Source organism: Hydractinia symbiolongicarpus, chromosome 12 (assembly GCF_029227915.1).
Source record: "Hydractinia symbiolongicarpus strain clone_291-10 chromosome 12, HSymV2.1, whole genome shotgun sequence".
Classification (NCBI taxonomy): domain Eukaryota; kingdom Metazoa; phylum Cnidaria; class Hydrozoa; order Anthoathecata; family Hydractiniidae; genus Hydractinia; species Hydractinia symbiolongicarpus.
The window spans coordinates 16546059-16560550 of NC_079886.1; the positions used below are offsets into that span (position 1 = coordinate 16546059).

Consider the following 14492-nt stretch of genomic DNA (forward strand, 5'->3'; position numbering starts at 1 on the left):
ATCACATGATGAAATAGGAAATTTGATTGTATTATACAGAAATGCGTATAAAATCCTCTGTATTGTACGAAGGGAAGAGAATAGCCCATCTGTCACTACAACTATCCCTTCTACAAACAGCAACCCACCCATCCACTTCTAAGGGTGGGTGGGTTGATAATAAACTGGAGCCATAATTTAATATAAACATGATCTGATTATAATGTCAGTGGTCACGCTTTCTAAGCGCTTTAGTAAGCAACCTTTTTATTTATTGCAGGTGCGATACAGAACTGCAAATGCAGTGTACACTGTTTATCTTTATTGTTATTTGGTGAATCACGCTTGGGTTTTTAACGAGGGAGTCATACAGTTTACGATGGTCTACTTTGTCTTCGCACCTAAAACAAAATACCAGTACTACGTGCTGTTCGCGTATGGTAAGTTTTTTTTGCTTGGGTCGGGCGATAATTCTTTATTCACAATACTATAAAATCTTTTAAGACACTACTCTATTCGGACATTTTTAGTGCTTCTTTTTATGCGCAAGTTTGTAATTTTTGCGCCACTTTGTAATACCTGCGCTACTTTGTAATTATTTTGATGATGATGGTGATGGTGATGGTGATGGTGATGGTGATGGTGATGGTGATGAGGATTATTAGGAGGAAAGGGGGATGATTGTGAGGATGAGGGGAGAGAAGGACTATAAGGAGGAGAGGGATGACGATAATGACAAAAATAAATGAAGTTGCGTATATAAACAATTAAATGAGCGTCAGTTTTGTCAAAAATCTTTTCTCTTTTTAAAATATAATACAAATAATACAATATAAAGACTAAAATCCAAATAAAGTAAATGAAACATAAAGAAATGAATGAAACAAAGGAATCTGCTTTTACACACTAAAAAACGGCAACAAAAGAAAGATTTAAAAAATAAAAGAGTGTCATTCTTTAAAGCGCAATTGAATTTTCTTAATTAAATACCAACCATAAGCAAGTAAACTTAAATTTAGCCAAGCTGTGTGCCATTGTGGACGATTTAAAATGGTCTTTAACTCAATCGAAATCCCTGAAAATGAACCAGCGGCCTTTATCACCCTCTGCATATTCACTCCAATGCTTTTGTTAGCTTTAGATTTTGGTAAAATCTCTTGGTATGGTATATACACCCTTGGAAGAATTGCACGAAATTTACTTGAGTCGCAAATTATCTTCCAGAAGTTGCAAACACTTCTTAAGGAATGGAAGACTGAAACGACGTGATTAGGCCAATCGTATTTACAACTTTTTAATGCTGTCTTTAGAATTTTTTCCACAATTTCAGTTGGCAAATCGGAAAAGCTAGTAAAACGAGCTAAAGTATAAAAGTGTTAATCAATTTAACAAATTTCTACGTATCTATTAAAAACTAATTCTAATCTAATGATAAAAAAATATATAATTATAAAAACCTCTTAAAGGAGCAAGTGATAGACTGGGACTTCCCATGGAGTGTTTTACTTTCGACGGAACCTTTTTTGTTCTTTTTGGACGTTCTAAAATAAAAACCTTAACTCATTAAGAAAAAAAATACCACAGTGTACAAGAAAACATCAAATGTCATAATTTTACCTGACGTTAAAATCTCTGTTTTCTCTTCTGATTCGGTTATGTCCACTATTTTAATTTTTTCTTTCGAGCTACCCATTTTTTCGTGTTGAAATCGATGTCTTCATTTTCAATTCTTGCCGTAACTGAATTAGTCAGCAAAACATAATGCTCTCCATAACCTTCAGCAAAGTGACCAAGAACGATTGTACCGAGGGAATTGAAACTAGCTGGTGAAATGTTTATTCTTCGTTGAGCTCCAAGAGTGAAACAATAGTAAATTCGACGTTGTAAATGTCAGAAGCCGCTCTTAGTGTTAGTTGATCACCGTAAGTACTAACTCTCGACAGGGGGGTCAAACAATACGGTGTAACCTTGTTCCGAAAATGAATCAAAACGATCATTTCTGGTTAAGGGAATTAAAAGACTCTTTTAATATTGCCTCTTGCTGTTTCCACTATCACAGTTTTTTTACTTTGGCCCTTTTTTAAAATCTGCAATTTTCTCCACAGAAAACCACTTGCTTGTTACTGCATTAGTAACCGGATTCGTGAACTCTATTTTGTACGTATTTTAGTTTTTGCCTACTTTTTTCACTTCCCCAAGAATCACATATCTTTGTTTAGGTGATATTTTTCCTTTCTGTTTCTCTCCGTATCTGATAAATACTTCTTCTCCCTTGCTGTATTGCGAACACTTATTTTTTCTTCTGCTGTACTCCACTACTCTGTCACAAATCTTTTTATTAGCAACTTTTACCTTTTGCCTTTGTTCATCAATACATTGTTGATGTTCTTGCACACGTTTTTGGGATGGTCTCGTCACTGGTTCTACAAGGGTATCGATTTCCCTATTAATAGGTACACCACAATTAACTAATTCGTGTGACTTTCTTCCCTCAAAGACTGACCTCCAACCGAGCTCCTCGAGCTTGTCCTTATTAAGACATTTTGCGTATTCTTGTAGATTCTTCACCCAATTCACTCCCTTTCGTCCTTGCTTCACTAGATCATAATTTATCTTTTTCCTAAGTGTTCTATGTGACCTTTCGACTTTTCCTTGTGATTGAGGGTGGTAGACGCTACTCTTTGTCATCTTTATTCTTTTGTTTTCACTAAACTTCTTAACAGCTCCATAAAATTCCTTGCCTCTAACACTTTGTAAAGTATCTGGAGTTCCATGCATATCGTAGATTTTCTTCAATTCAATTGCAACATTGCTCGAGTGCTTCGAAGTTAGTGGTGCTAGCCAGTGATATCGAGAAAATACATCAAGCAAGGATAGAACATAGCGATATTTTTTGCCTTAGTATTCAACCTGTTGACTTTTTATATCCACAAGATCAATTTGATGTTTTTTGTGAACCTGAAATAAAGAAAAACGCTAATAAAGTGCGCTTATCTCAACGCCAGAACCTTTCACGGGTAGAAAGCAGTTTTTGCGAGGAATTTATTTTCAATGATCCTCATTTATGCATTTGCTAGCTTGTTTTATAAAAATTTTTTAGACATTTTTGAGACAAACGGAAAGAAGGCGAAGCAAATAAACGTACTTAATTTGCCGTTACTGATCTTGGCTTTATTTGTGAACTTGACCGTAAATCTCTTAAACTCGGCGTCGTTTGATGTGACTCTTAAGATGTTGCTAAGGCTGATTCTAGCGTAGCCGTCCAAAGCACGCGTTTGCAGCTTCTTGTAACCTAAAGACTTGCTTTTTTAAAAGGTCTACGAAACACACTTTTTTCAAAACGCACTTTCCTTCAAACAAGAGTTGCTATTTTCAATATTTTATTTCCTTCGTTATTTAATAGATGTGTTAAGAACACCTGTTGCTCAATTACCTGCCGCCGCCAAACATGTTGCTTTCTATCTATTTTAAGTGCGATAATAGAACTCAGGATAAACACTTTTTTTGTAAATAAAAAAATTGGTAAAAAAAATCAATGGGCATTTTATATAGTTTATATATAAAATACGTAAAATAAAATACGCAGCTTAAAAATCACAAAGTAGCGCAAAATAATTACAAAGTGGCCCAGAAATTACAAAGTGGCGCAAAATAATTACAAAGTAGCGCAGGTATTACAACGTGGCGCAAAAATTACAAAGTGGCGCAGGTATTACAAAGTGGCGCAAAAATTACAAAGTGGCGCAGGTATTACAACGTGGCGCAAAAATTACAAAGTGGCGCATAAACCTTCTCAATAATCAGTTATTGTGCTAAACCGTTCTATGATTTATAACGTCCATTAAAATAGACATCTCTTGCTTGCTATTTTTTTCATTTGCGCAAATAACTCAGCTCAATTAAGCAGTTCCAAAATCTGTAAATTTTTCCTGAGACATTCACGTTCATATTTGCTTTTTGTTAATTCAAATGTTATCCTATTTCATTTCAGCTTTTCCTATCTTGCCACTTGTTGTTTACATAATATGTGCAACTAAATTGGATCCAATAGAGGAAGGGTAGGTTATCTTTAAAATGCAGTATCACGCAAATTTTGTTGCAACAAAAACGTTTTTAGCTGCTTAAATACACTTTACGTTTAGCCATCTTTGATATAAGCTTATGGGGAACAACATAGAGTGCTCACCCTCTAAATTATTTTGACAGCTGACAAATGCAGAAATATTTTAAAACTTGGATAGAACATTTTATACGGAAGCCCATTGGTGCCGATTGTTTTGGTGCACATGTGTCAGGATAAGTGAAGCAAATAACTTTTACAGTGCGTTTGTATGTCTCACCTATGTAGGCATAACGCAAGCAGAAAAAGGAATGAAATTCAATGCCCCACTTATGAAGCACACACAAATCCCCTTAAAATCCTAGGTAATAATGAAACTAATACCCTCACTGACAAAACGAAAGGTGAAAATAGTGAAAATTTTTAACTTTATTGTTTAACAAAGTATTGACCCGAAATCAAAAGATGTCAAGATTATATAACAACGGAGAAAAAAGATTAATATTTTTAACAAAGCTAGCCATTGCGTTTTCTAAATTATTTTCCGTGACCTTCGTATTCAATACGCGTATGCACATGGTTCAGCCTTCAAGTAATTATCACCAATAACCACAAAGTAATTTTACATATTGGATTTATTAAAGTGGTTTTAAACAATATCTAAAGACTGATGATGCCACGAACAGTTAAAATTTATATTTTTCGGAAAGATGGCAAGTTGGGCAAATATTGTGCAAGTTTTCAGGTGCATTTTGATTAAGAGAATCATTTGTTTTCTAAGTAATTCCTTCCTACGGTAACAATGTAAAGATAAATATGGTATGGTGCATTCTTATCATGTCGACATTTTCATTTAGGTACTGGCATGGTGCTGATTATTCTTGGGAGAATATTGTTTCCGGAAGTGGTTACGTTTTAGTTGGGGTAGATATTCTTTCAATAGTAATTTATTTGTCTCCATCATATATACATTGGCTCTTCCCTGAAAACAATAAAACAAACTATAAAATTCTATAAATCTATAAAACAAATATGTTAAAAAGTTAAAAGACAATAAGGGATTTTTGACGAAATCCTCGTCACCGCTTTTTACGTATCGCTTGAAAACGTAACCGGCGCAACATTCTGCTGTTTTTGTTTTTTTTATATCGTGTATAAAGGAATTTCCTGGTAGACAACTAATCGATTTTAGACAGTAGCAGCGATTCTGCGGGTTTTTTTCTTGTTTGGATAGGTGTCAGTCGTTGAGTAAGTTTCAGTGATTGATCACACCTTGCCTTAATTATAGTGTTTATATGATTTTGCAATAAAAGATTTTCATCAAGTGTCAAATTTGGGAGGGCGTCTCTCCCCGCCTCCCCTCCCTCATTTTTGTTTGATTGTTTATGACTGATGAAAAAGAAATATAAATTAGTTCTTCATTTTTTTATTTCAGCTAAATCTATTTATAATGTCATATTTGATCTACATTATTGTGAAGAAATTGAGAACGGCAAGAAGTCCAAGACACAGAAAGGCTTTGTAAGTATGAAGCATATTCTGGACAGCATTCTTCATTGTATCTGCATTTTTTATCCTATCGGATTTAATAACATTCTTCATTACCTTTAGAGCAACTGCTCGATCTTTCACCATGCTAGTATTTCTTCTGGGTATTATAAACTTGTTTGGAATTAACTGGAGAGAGCCAGCAGATTTGCAAGAGAAGGTAAAAATGATATGGGTGTATTACGCAAGCCGATTCTTATTAAACTCACAGGTAATTTTTGCATTTCTACTAACAAGCAAGGTTTAATTCTTCAACATTGCACAAGAATTGCAATATAAAATTATCTATCACATTCTTCCTTGAATTAACCACACTTTTGAAGGAAAACGTCACAGGGCCTTTGTTGTTTAAGACTTGAATGGACATCCAACAGAGGTTTACGGAGAAATGTCTCCTCTATGTTAAATTGCATAGTTATGTTCTTTATCTTTTCATTGCACATAATCAGACCCAATTTTTTTCCTAATCTTGTCAGAAGCTTTTATATTGGCTATTACTCGCAACTACGCTTGAAATAACTAAACCGATATAGCATAATGACATGTCTTGCGGTTATGGTTAGTGTTTGAATCTCACGCCATACCCAAATCAAGTAAGCACAAAAACATGAGAAAATACAACAAAGTTTTTAAAAGTAACCTGTGTAACAAGGGATTTGGACAACTTGAAATGCCCATTTGTCCATCCGAGCATGAATGTTGGTTAAAATTCAGTGCAAACTGTTATCCACTCTCTCTTAACCCTTGGCGAGCGAAACACCTAGATGCACGGTGGACAATTTGGGAAAACCAGGCCCACAATTAAAACTTCGTCACTTTAAAGAAGTGGGTTGCTATAAAAAGGGCTCTACATGCTTTAGAAAGAAACTGAACTTTTTACCCAACAATACCACACACGAAACATGTTGGACTTATACTCAGCCGACGATGGTAACTCAAAAAGTAGATTATTTTTTAGTTAAGAAAGGGGAGTCTTTTAAAAAATGGGCGCGTATTATAAGGGTTAAGATAAAATAACGCCCTACTCACAAAGCTATTTTTATTAATTTTTTTTCGTAGGGTTCATTGGTGTGTCTGTTTTATGTTTTCCTAAGTCCAGGTGCATGGAAACAATTGGCGAAGAAATTTAGACAGAGGAAGGTTAGTACATAAGATGCAGGTTATTTTAAAATGACATTTGGTGAAAAAGAAACGTTTCGTATTGGCTAAGGGAAATCAAAACACAAACTGCGCGAGTAGTATTTGATTCCTCTCCACTCTTTGTTCTAAACAATTGGAATAGAATAAGAATATAGAAATTTTCTGTTAATCAGCAAACAATATTTATTACTTGTAATATTTTCTTTCTTATCCATTAATAAATAGCGGGATAATTTTATTTGTGTCAGCTATGAATAATTCAGTACACTTATTTGAATTTGGATTTGACCTTATACATAATTTTCTAAAAATAATACCTACCAGACCCATTCAAGAATTAACAAGAGAACAGTCAATCTTCAAAAAAATACAACTCTCGATGAGACTTTATAATGTTTTCCTGATGGTTTGCAAGACTAGGGTTCTAATGTAACACATCAGGCCAGGTGCAATAAAAACCGTTAAACATCTGTTTGTCAGCATGTCTTATATATAATACCCGACAGCTTATAGAGTAAACCCAAGACTCTGTACTGAAATAATCTCGTGTATTTTACATTTTCATTAGGGACGACAGTTCTCCAGACGTAAAAATAGTAACGAACCAGGTAAAACGAATCGAAATTTGATTGAAAGTCGATTACCGCGCAGACTACCATGTACGACCAACAGTTCAGTGAGTACTCGTGCCTCAATTGAAAGTGAAGATTCACAAAAAGAGATATGCAAAGATCTCCATCAAGAAAAGAGGGAAGCCCCTGTGACACTTATCGGAATGGTGGTCAATAAAACGAATATGTAGTAACAATACTCTTATATGCTTTTGAAATTTGAGAAACGTGTATGAAATAAGGAGGGGAAAGTTGGACGTACATTAAATGGGACTGGAAAGTTAGTTCGTGCTAAGTACTGAAGTGAGGGAAATGTATTTAACTATTAGTAAAGATAAATATAATTGTATTTACAGTTAATTATTGGATAATTAAATTATAAACAAATGTGCGGTGTTTAGTCCACTCGTTTAGAATCTGTCCATCTGGGTTTTTTTTTAACTAAATCCGAAGACATGAATTGTGGGAAAAATTAAACCTAAAACCTGTGGTGGCAAATACTTTATATTATGTCAACCCGCTCCTTTTAGCTATATTTATCGCGTGTGGGACATAAAATTTAGTGTTTTTTGCCTTAGCCATGTTTATTTTATTTGTCTAACATTTTAAAACCCTATTTCAGCGGATTATTTGGGATTCTTGAAAGGCTATGGAAAGAAAAAAAGAAGATGTGGTACAAATTGGCAAAAAACTTGCGTTAGTCTATGTAAAAAAAGTGTAGCAAGCAATTTAGATAAGTAAATGGGCTTGAAGAGGCTAAAACCCATCTTTTTCAAGATCACCTCTGTAGCGATGTGCATCCATATCAACAGGTACGACGTTATGCCAAAAATGTTTGATAGTACTGAACTAATCAAAATTAATAAAAATCTGAAAAAAAACTTAAACTTATATAAAATGGTATATGACAGATGCTATTACAATAAATTAAATAAGTTCAGACGGGTTTTAAAAGTACCAGAATAAATTCAGGTTCCAAAAATAAAGGAAATAAGCTCCATGCGGCGTTGAGACTGTAGTGTATCACTTTGTAATTCCGTCGCTATAGATAGATTGAAATGATTTGTGTATTAAGTAATAGAAAACAGGTACTATCCAGTTTCGTAGAAAGCAAAGTGATACACTACAGATGCAAAGATTGAATTGGTGTTAGCAATTTGTAGTTAGGTTAATGTTTTTTTATATGCAAATATATTTACGTTCTAATACTGATAAAAAGACATATTTTATTTGTGTTATAAAACCTTCGATATTTTCGTATCGTTGTAAATATATGTGTTTATATAATTGTTTTTTCTTTTTGTTTACATCTTGTTTGAGTAGAGTGCTCAAAACCCGCTTTTTGTTTGATTGTACGTCAGGACACGTCAGAAAGAAAAGCTTGTTAATTCTAAGACTTTGAGTTTCATATATTTATTTGACAATCGTTATTTTTCTCTGCGTGTACGATGGGTGGTGGGGGCACCCCAATATGATTAGAATTATCGTGTGTTGATCGAGCTTTTCAAATAAATAACCAGCTATACCGATGTTCAATTACTGCGGAATAATCCATGGAAATTCTCTAAAATCTACTTGCATCTGCTATCATTGGTTTACAGACACACAATTACTTGTCGTATACACTATCTGAGTAACCCGACGTTGAACACCAGATGGAGCGATTATGTACAAGTAAACCGTGCCACATGTGCGGATAAAGCGATTAGTACTCGTACGCTTTACGCCACACTACAGCTGTTCAAATAAAAGCACAGGGTAGAGCCTAATGCAACCCTGCCATGGGAGCACCTAACGTTTTTCATTTCCGAAGCCCTGGTGAAAGTTGTAAATGTGACAGCCAGGAGCACTTACAACGACATAGCATTTTCTAGAGTATTGTGTTTGCAGCGTCAGTAGAAATAACAGCACAAGCTATAAACCTATTGTTAACGTAAGTTTTGTGAATGTTATAATATTATGTCACAAATAATATTTGACAAATTTGTGTGGAGCGCTTACAACAACGGGCCGTTTCGTGTGTAATGTCGTTTCCAGAATTTTTAGTTTGCAGGGAAGTAGTGCGCATTGTTTACTTGCAATATTTGCAAAATTAGTTTGTCATACAATCTAATTATCAACATTTGGTGATAACATGGGATAATAACATGTATCTGCCATACACTGGGCCATTCTTATTGTTTGTTTATTTTTCTTGGTGTTAAATTAGCTAGGTATTAGCTAGCTTTAAATATGATATGAGTATCTAGCTGGCTGGCTATCTTGTTCTAAACAAACGTGAAACACAAAAATTTTACACATTGTGACTTCATAATTTGGATGTTAATTTGACTTGGTAGGACAAGTTGGACTTTAAAATTTCTTTGAAATGTTCTTGCTTATTTTTTGTCATTTTTGTCAATTTTAACCTCTATTTAAGATTGTATTCGATAATAAAAATTATTTAAACTTCCAAAATATAAGGTTAACAAAAGGGACGATATCCTAATTCTTAAATGTTTGTTGAGAGTGGCACCATTTTAGTATTTTTCAAGGAATTGAAATTTTCCAGTGATTTTGCTCTGTCGAAAAAAAAATTTCCTTGGGTGAATCACTTTACAAAGCAATTTAAAAATTGTTCCTAAAAAAACACAAAATGGTTACTCCAACGGTTCAGACGCAACTGTAAAATATTCTTAACAAAAGACTTGTGATGTTAAACTTAACTTTTATCGGAGAAAAACATTTGTGAGGTCAAAAATAAAAAATCAGTCAAGCAAATTCAATATTTGACATTACTTTTGGGAAAGGGAGAGCTCGAAACGAAATTCCCAATATATTTTTCCAGAGTTATAGCATAGCTGGCTACTCGCTGTTTTTTCTGGTCTAGTTTATTCTATTGATAAGAGTATTATAAATTGCTACTGAGTAAACCGTATATTAAGTGTTAGTTCTTAATCTAAAAAGTGAAATAAAAATTTATTTACATCTTTCTAGAAACGTGGCTTGGTTTAACTAGCTAACATAGCCAACAATGCTCTGCTTATAACTTTGTTAACTACGATTTTGTGAAACTGCCATTTAAGAGCTATAAGAGTCATTCATCAAACTTGCATGCAAACAACTACAATTCCGAAATTTCGTCTTAATGTTATTCCGCGTATTTGAATGCATATTTTGTGGAAGGAAAATGGGTAGGGAAGTTCATATTACAGTAAAAGATGTAGCTACCTAACTGCATTTTGCATAAATAACAAATACTGATTAAAAAGTTTATTGCAAGCAACTGTATTTAGCTACTTTTACTTTTCTAAGATGGATCTTGTAGGCAAAAGGTTAAAAAGAGACATTAAAAATTGCTTCCCCTAGACAATAAAGGTATTTATGGCTAATAGATGGAATGGTATATCTATGGCTAACATATATGCCTCATAGCCGCCATTGATGCGACGCCAATTCGCGTCCTTTGGAATCTAAGGTTAAATACAAGCTGCTACAGAGAATAAAAATGAAAGAACAGGACTTACAACTGCACTTTTTTAAAAGGGCCTTGCCGTCGCTATCGTCCAAAAAGTGAATGCGACCGCGTGACCTGACAACGGTTTAAGCATGTTGCTTAAATAAAATATATATTACCGCACGACGAAGTTTCGTAGAAAACCGCTGCGAAAAAACACAAAGTTACTGACCGTGTTTTGGTGAAGACCTCTGACCTTTTCCGACCATTATGCATGCTGGGACTGAAAAACAGTGTTAACCCTATTCGGTCCGGGTTTTTCGAACATAGTATGACCGGGGGGGGGGGCGAATCCACCCCGCTCAATATCTTTTTATAGGGTTATTCAAATTGTATCAAACTTGGCACACTTACAGTCTGCATAAAAGGAACAAGATGGCAGCAATAAATTTTTGCTTGCGTCAGCACATTTTCTGTGGCGTCATCAGAAGCTTCAAATTTGTTTAAAATGCCACTATCTGCTTAAAATTTAATTACTTTAGTTCTAGAGCGAATTTTGCATTCTGTTTGAAGTTTCTGAAAGCTAAATAAAAGTTATTTAACATATTTTCCAGTTTTTACGTGGATCACATAAAAAATTGCCAAAAATTGCCCGAAACTCCGCTTTTTTCGATTTTCGGGTAAAATCCGACAAAATCGGGAAATCGGATTAATCACGTGTCCAAACTATGCAAGACGATTCTTCTTAATAAAACAAAGTTGTGTTGCAATTTTGAAGTTCTAAATATAATCCTAACAAAAGTTATTAAATTTTTCCTATTATAAGGGTTTCATAGAGATTTTTAGGGGTAGTTTCGAGTAATGGCAAATATCAAAGCTTCTAAAAAGTATGGGACCTAATGATTTGGCATGCAGGTGTGTAATAGATAACTATTGAAACTCAGTAAGTTTCATAGCCATATAACATAGCAATAAGGAGTTATTAAAAAAAAACCGTCAGGGGGGGGGCGGAATCCGCCCCACCGGACCGAATAGGGTTAATATACAAATATAATACTTGACCCCTGCTTCAAACCTAGGCGTGACATTAAATTTGGAAATTACTACCGAAAAAAACGTCCTAATTAGGCTGAAAACAAAATTTATTTTTATAAAACTGTTCTTAAAATCATGTTATTAGGAAAATCCAAATTAATTTCACGTGTCTGTCAGAATTACGGCTTACAGGAAGAAACTAAGTTACATTTTGGCAGCAGCAAAAATGGTTATTGTCATAACGTCACCTATGATTCCAATAATGTCATCAAATCAATGATGGATTTAAAATTATGACCAACAGTAAAATTAACAATCTCATTTCCAGTGTTGTTACGCCTATGTAATATATAAGCCCATGGCGAGATTTTTTGTTACGTCACACAATGCAGCGGATTCAACATCTGTAAACTTTGTACTAAAGATAAGAATATAACCTAAAATCTTTTCTTTTATAAATAATACGTTGTTATTATAACAACCTATATTTAGCTATCGCTTGACAGAGTAGAAGAAGGGGATTTTTGTTGACGGCTATGAAATAGTTCATTAACTTTTTTTATGTATCGCCAAATAATCCTAATTAAGCCGAAAACACAACGCTTCTTATTTTCTTTTTTATGTATCATTATAGACTTCACTTCATGTGGTCTTTTTTCCTCTTTTATCTCACAAATCTGTATAAAGACAAATTCTTTATCGGATCATATTTAAAATAATTTTGTGTAATTAAACAAACTTAAGCACGTATAGCAATAGAGATTGTTGTACGTTATGTTATCATATGTATTTGCTGGGTTATCGAGACGAAACTGACTAAAAAGGCAACTCAAAAAGCTATTTATTTTTTATTGTTTTTATTTATCTGTAAGACTACCAGATCAAAACAAAACTTTACTTCAGCACCTTTATTAATCTTAGAAACATGAACAAACTTCCCTTTGTGTGTCTGTGTGTGTGCTTGAAGTATTATATAGAACTAATCGTTAGCTATTTTGTACGACTATGGTTTTATAGATAGTTGCTTGCATTTCCTGTACTATATATAGTCGTAATACCTGCCATTATAGCACGGGTTGTCATCACAATGTCGAAGAGAAGTCGATTACACAATGAACAGCTAACATACTATTCAGGATTTCGATCCTCTTTTCAATGTGTATTATGTAAAATTTAAGTAGATTGACTAAACAGTATATTTTTTTTGATTAATTAAGCGAGCTTTCATGTTAATGAACGATTCTTGTTGTCATATCTGTTGATAAAATTGATGTAGTGGTGATGGCTTCAAAGATGTTTGGGATTTTTTAAGTTTATTTATACTCCATAATTCGTTTGTTTGTTTGTTTATCTTATTTGTTGTTGATGTTGTTTTTATTTTGGGTTAGTGGAAAGAGAATGATAAAGTCATCACAAAACATTGTGATGATATTTTAAAATAACTACGTATCTCATTAGTTGGTCTATTTCATTTTGTGTTTATTGACAAAACCCGGTTGTATGAAACGTTATGTGAACTTTAAATGCTATTATAGATTTATAATACATTAAACGTTAGAAAGGATAAACAAAAATTGACATTTGGCAAAATTAAAATTGGCTGTAATTAATTAATGTTAAGTTATTAAAGTTTTCCTGGTCTCATCTAAAGCTACCAATGCTTGTTTTGTCTTTTTTTTGTTGTTAAAATGTTATGGGATGATTTTAAGTTTCCTGATTTTTTTTAAGAACGAACCTCGTTCTCAGAACCCCATGCCCACTTTTTCTCAGTGTTAATGTTGAAGTCTTGTTAAATGGTACATACGCTGCCGTGAAATAGAGAAAGAAGGATGTATATAAGAAAACAACATGGAGCAATCTAATTTATTTTGTTCAGGATTTAGCGCACTGTACATAAAAGTAACTGTTTTTTTTTATCTTAAAAATTTATGTATTTTTAAACATCTTTTCAGCTGGTTAAAAAGCTACAACCCTGGACATATTATTAACAAATTGTCCGTTTTTAGCTCTTTCTTGAAATGGACAAAAAGGGTCAATCGGTCAGTGCTCTGCAGCCTGTAGGCTGACAGAGTTATACTCTAACAGGGTTGCAGGTCGAGTAACGAACGTCAAATATGTGCTTGCTGCTCTAACCACAATGTCTGAATTGTGGAACAATCCACTTCAGGAACCAGAGTGGTCCGGACTATCTTGGAATTGGGGTATACTGACGTCATTAAAAATTAACACCCTTTTAGATTTTAGATCTAAGCAAATAATATACCGTTTGAACACAGAGCAGTGTATTTTCATAAGTTAGGAGTGCGTGTTACTTAGATAGAAACAGCATTCCTAATTGCTTGTGGCTGCAATCTTTCAAATTCCGCACTCCTTCTCAGTATATTATGTCCGACATATTATGTCCGGTTTTCAGAAAGAGAGTATTTCAACAACTTTTGCTTAAAGAAAAAATTAAAGTGGTTTTCTTCAGTGTCAGTTAGTTAGCTGCGAAAGAGGCCGGTTTTGAATTTTTCCCGAAATGTTTGAACAGCATCACTTGACTAATATTCTGAAACCGGTTGGTTGTAAAAGTTCTACTTTGTTCGATGTGGAGTAAACAATTACTAAAGTATGCTAGCTGCACTCTCCGCAACATCCGCATTACAGAACAGTTCGTGTCACAACCTGAAAAAGGATTTCCACA

At 34.0% G+C, this 14492-nt stretch overlaps 1 protein-coding gene across 2 annotated transcripts; it reads left to right on the forward strand.

The window, feature by feature from the left end:
* Positions 1-44: 44 nt before the first annotated feature.
* Positions 45-7736, forward strand: LOC130622556 (pituitary adenylate cyclase-activating polypeptide type I receptor-like). 2 transcript variants are annotated; one of them, XM_057438023.1, is made up of 7 exons: positions 45-419; positions 3971-4037; positions 4897-4963; positions 5475-5560; positions 5651-5798; positions 6647-6727; positions 7296-7736. In XM_057438023.1, the coding sequence occupies exons 1-7, from the start codon at positions 203-205 to the stop codon at positions 7527-7529; spliced, it is 900 nt and encodes a 299-aa protein (XP_057294006.1). In that variant the 5' UTR covers positions 45-202; the 3' UTR covers positions 7530-7736. The 2 variants fall into 2 exon arrangements, with proteins under 2 accessions (XP_057294006.1, XP_057294007.1); XM_057438024.1 differs by having other exon boundaries at positions 5651-5747.
* The last annotated feature ends 6756 nt before the right edge of the window (positions 7737-14492 follow it).

Coding starts and splice junctions, on each gene's coding strand:
- LOC130622556 (XM_057438023.1), top strand. CDS start 203: ATGTCAGTGGTCACGCTTTCTAAGCGCTTTAGTAAGCAACCTTTTTAT. Junction 4,038..4,896: donor TTGGATCCAATAGAGGAAGG/GTAGGTTATCTT, acceptor ATTTTCATTTAG/GTACTGGCATGGTGCTGATT. Junction 4,964..5,474: donor GTGGTTACGTTTTAGTTGGG/GTAGATATTCTT, acceptor TTTTTATTTCAG/CTAAATCTATTTATAATGTC.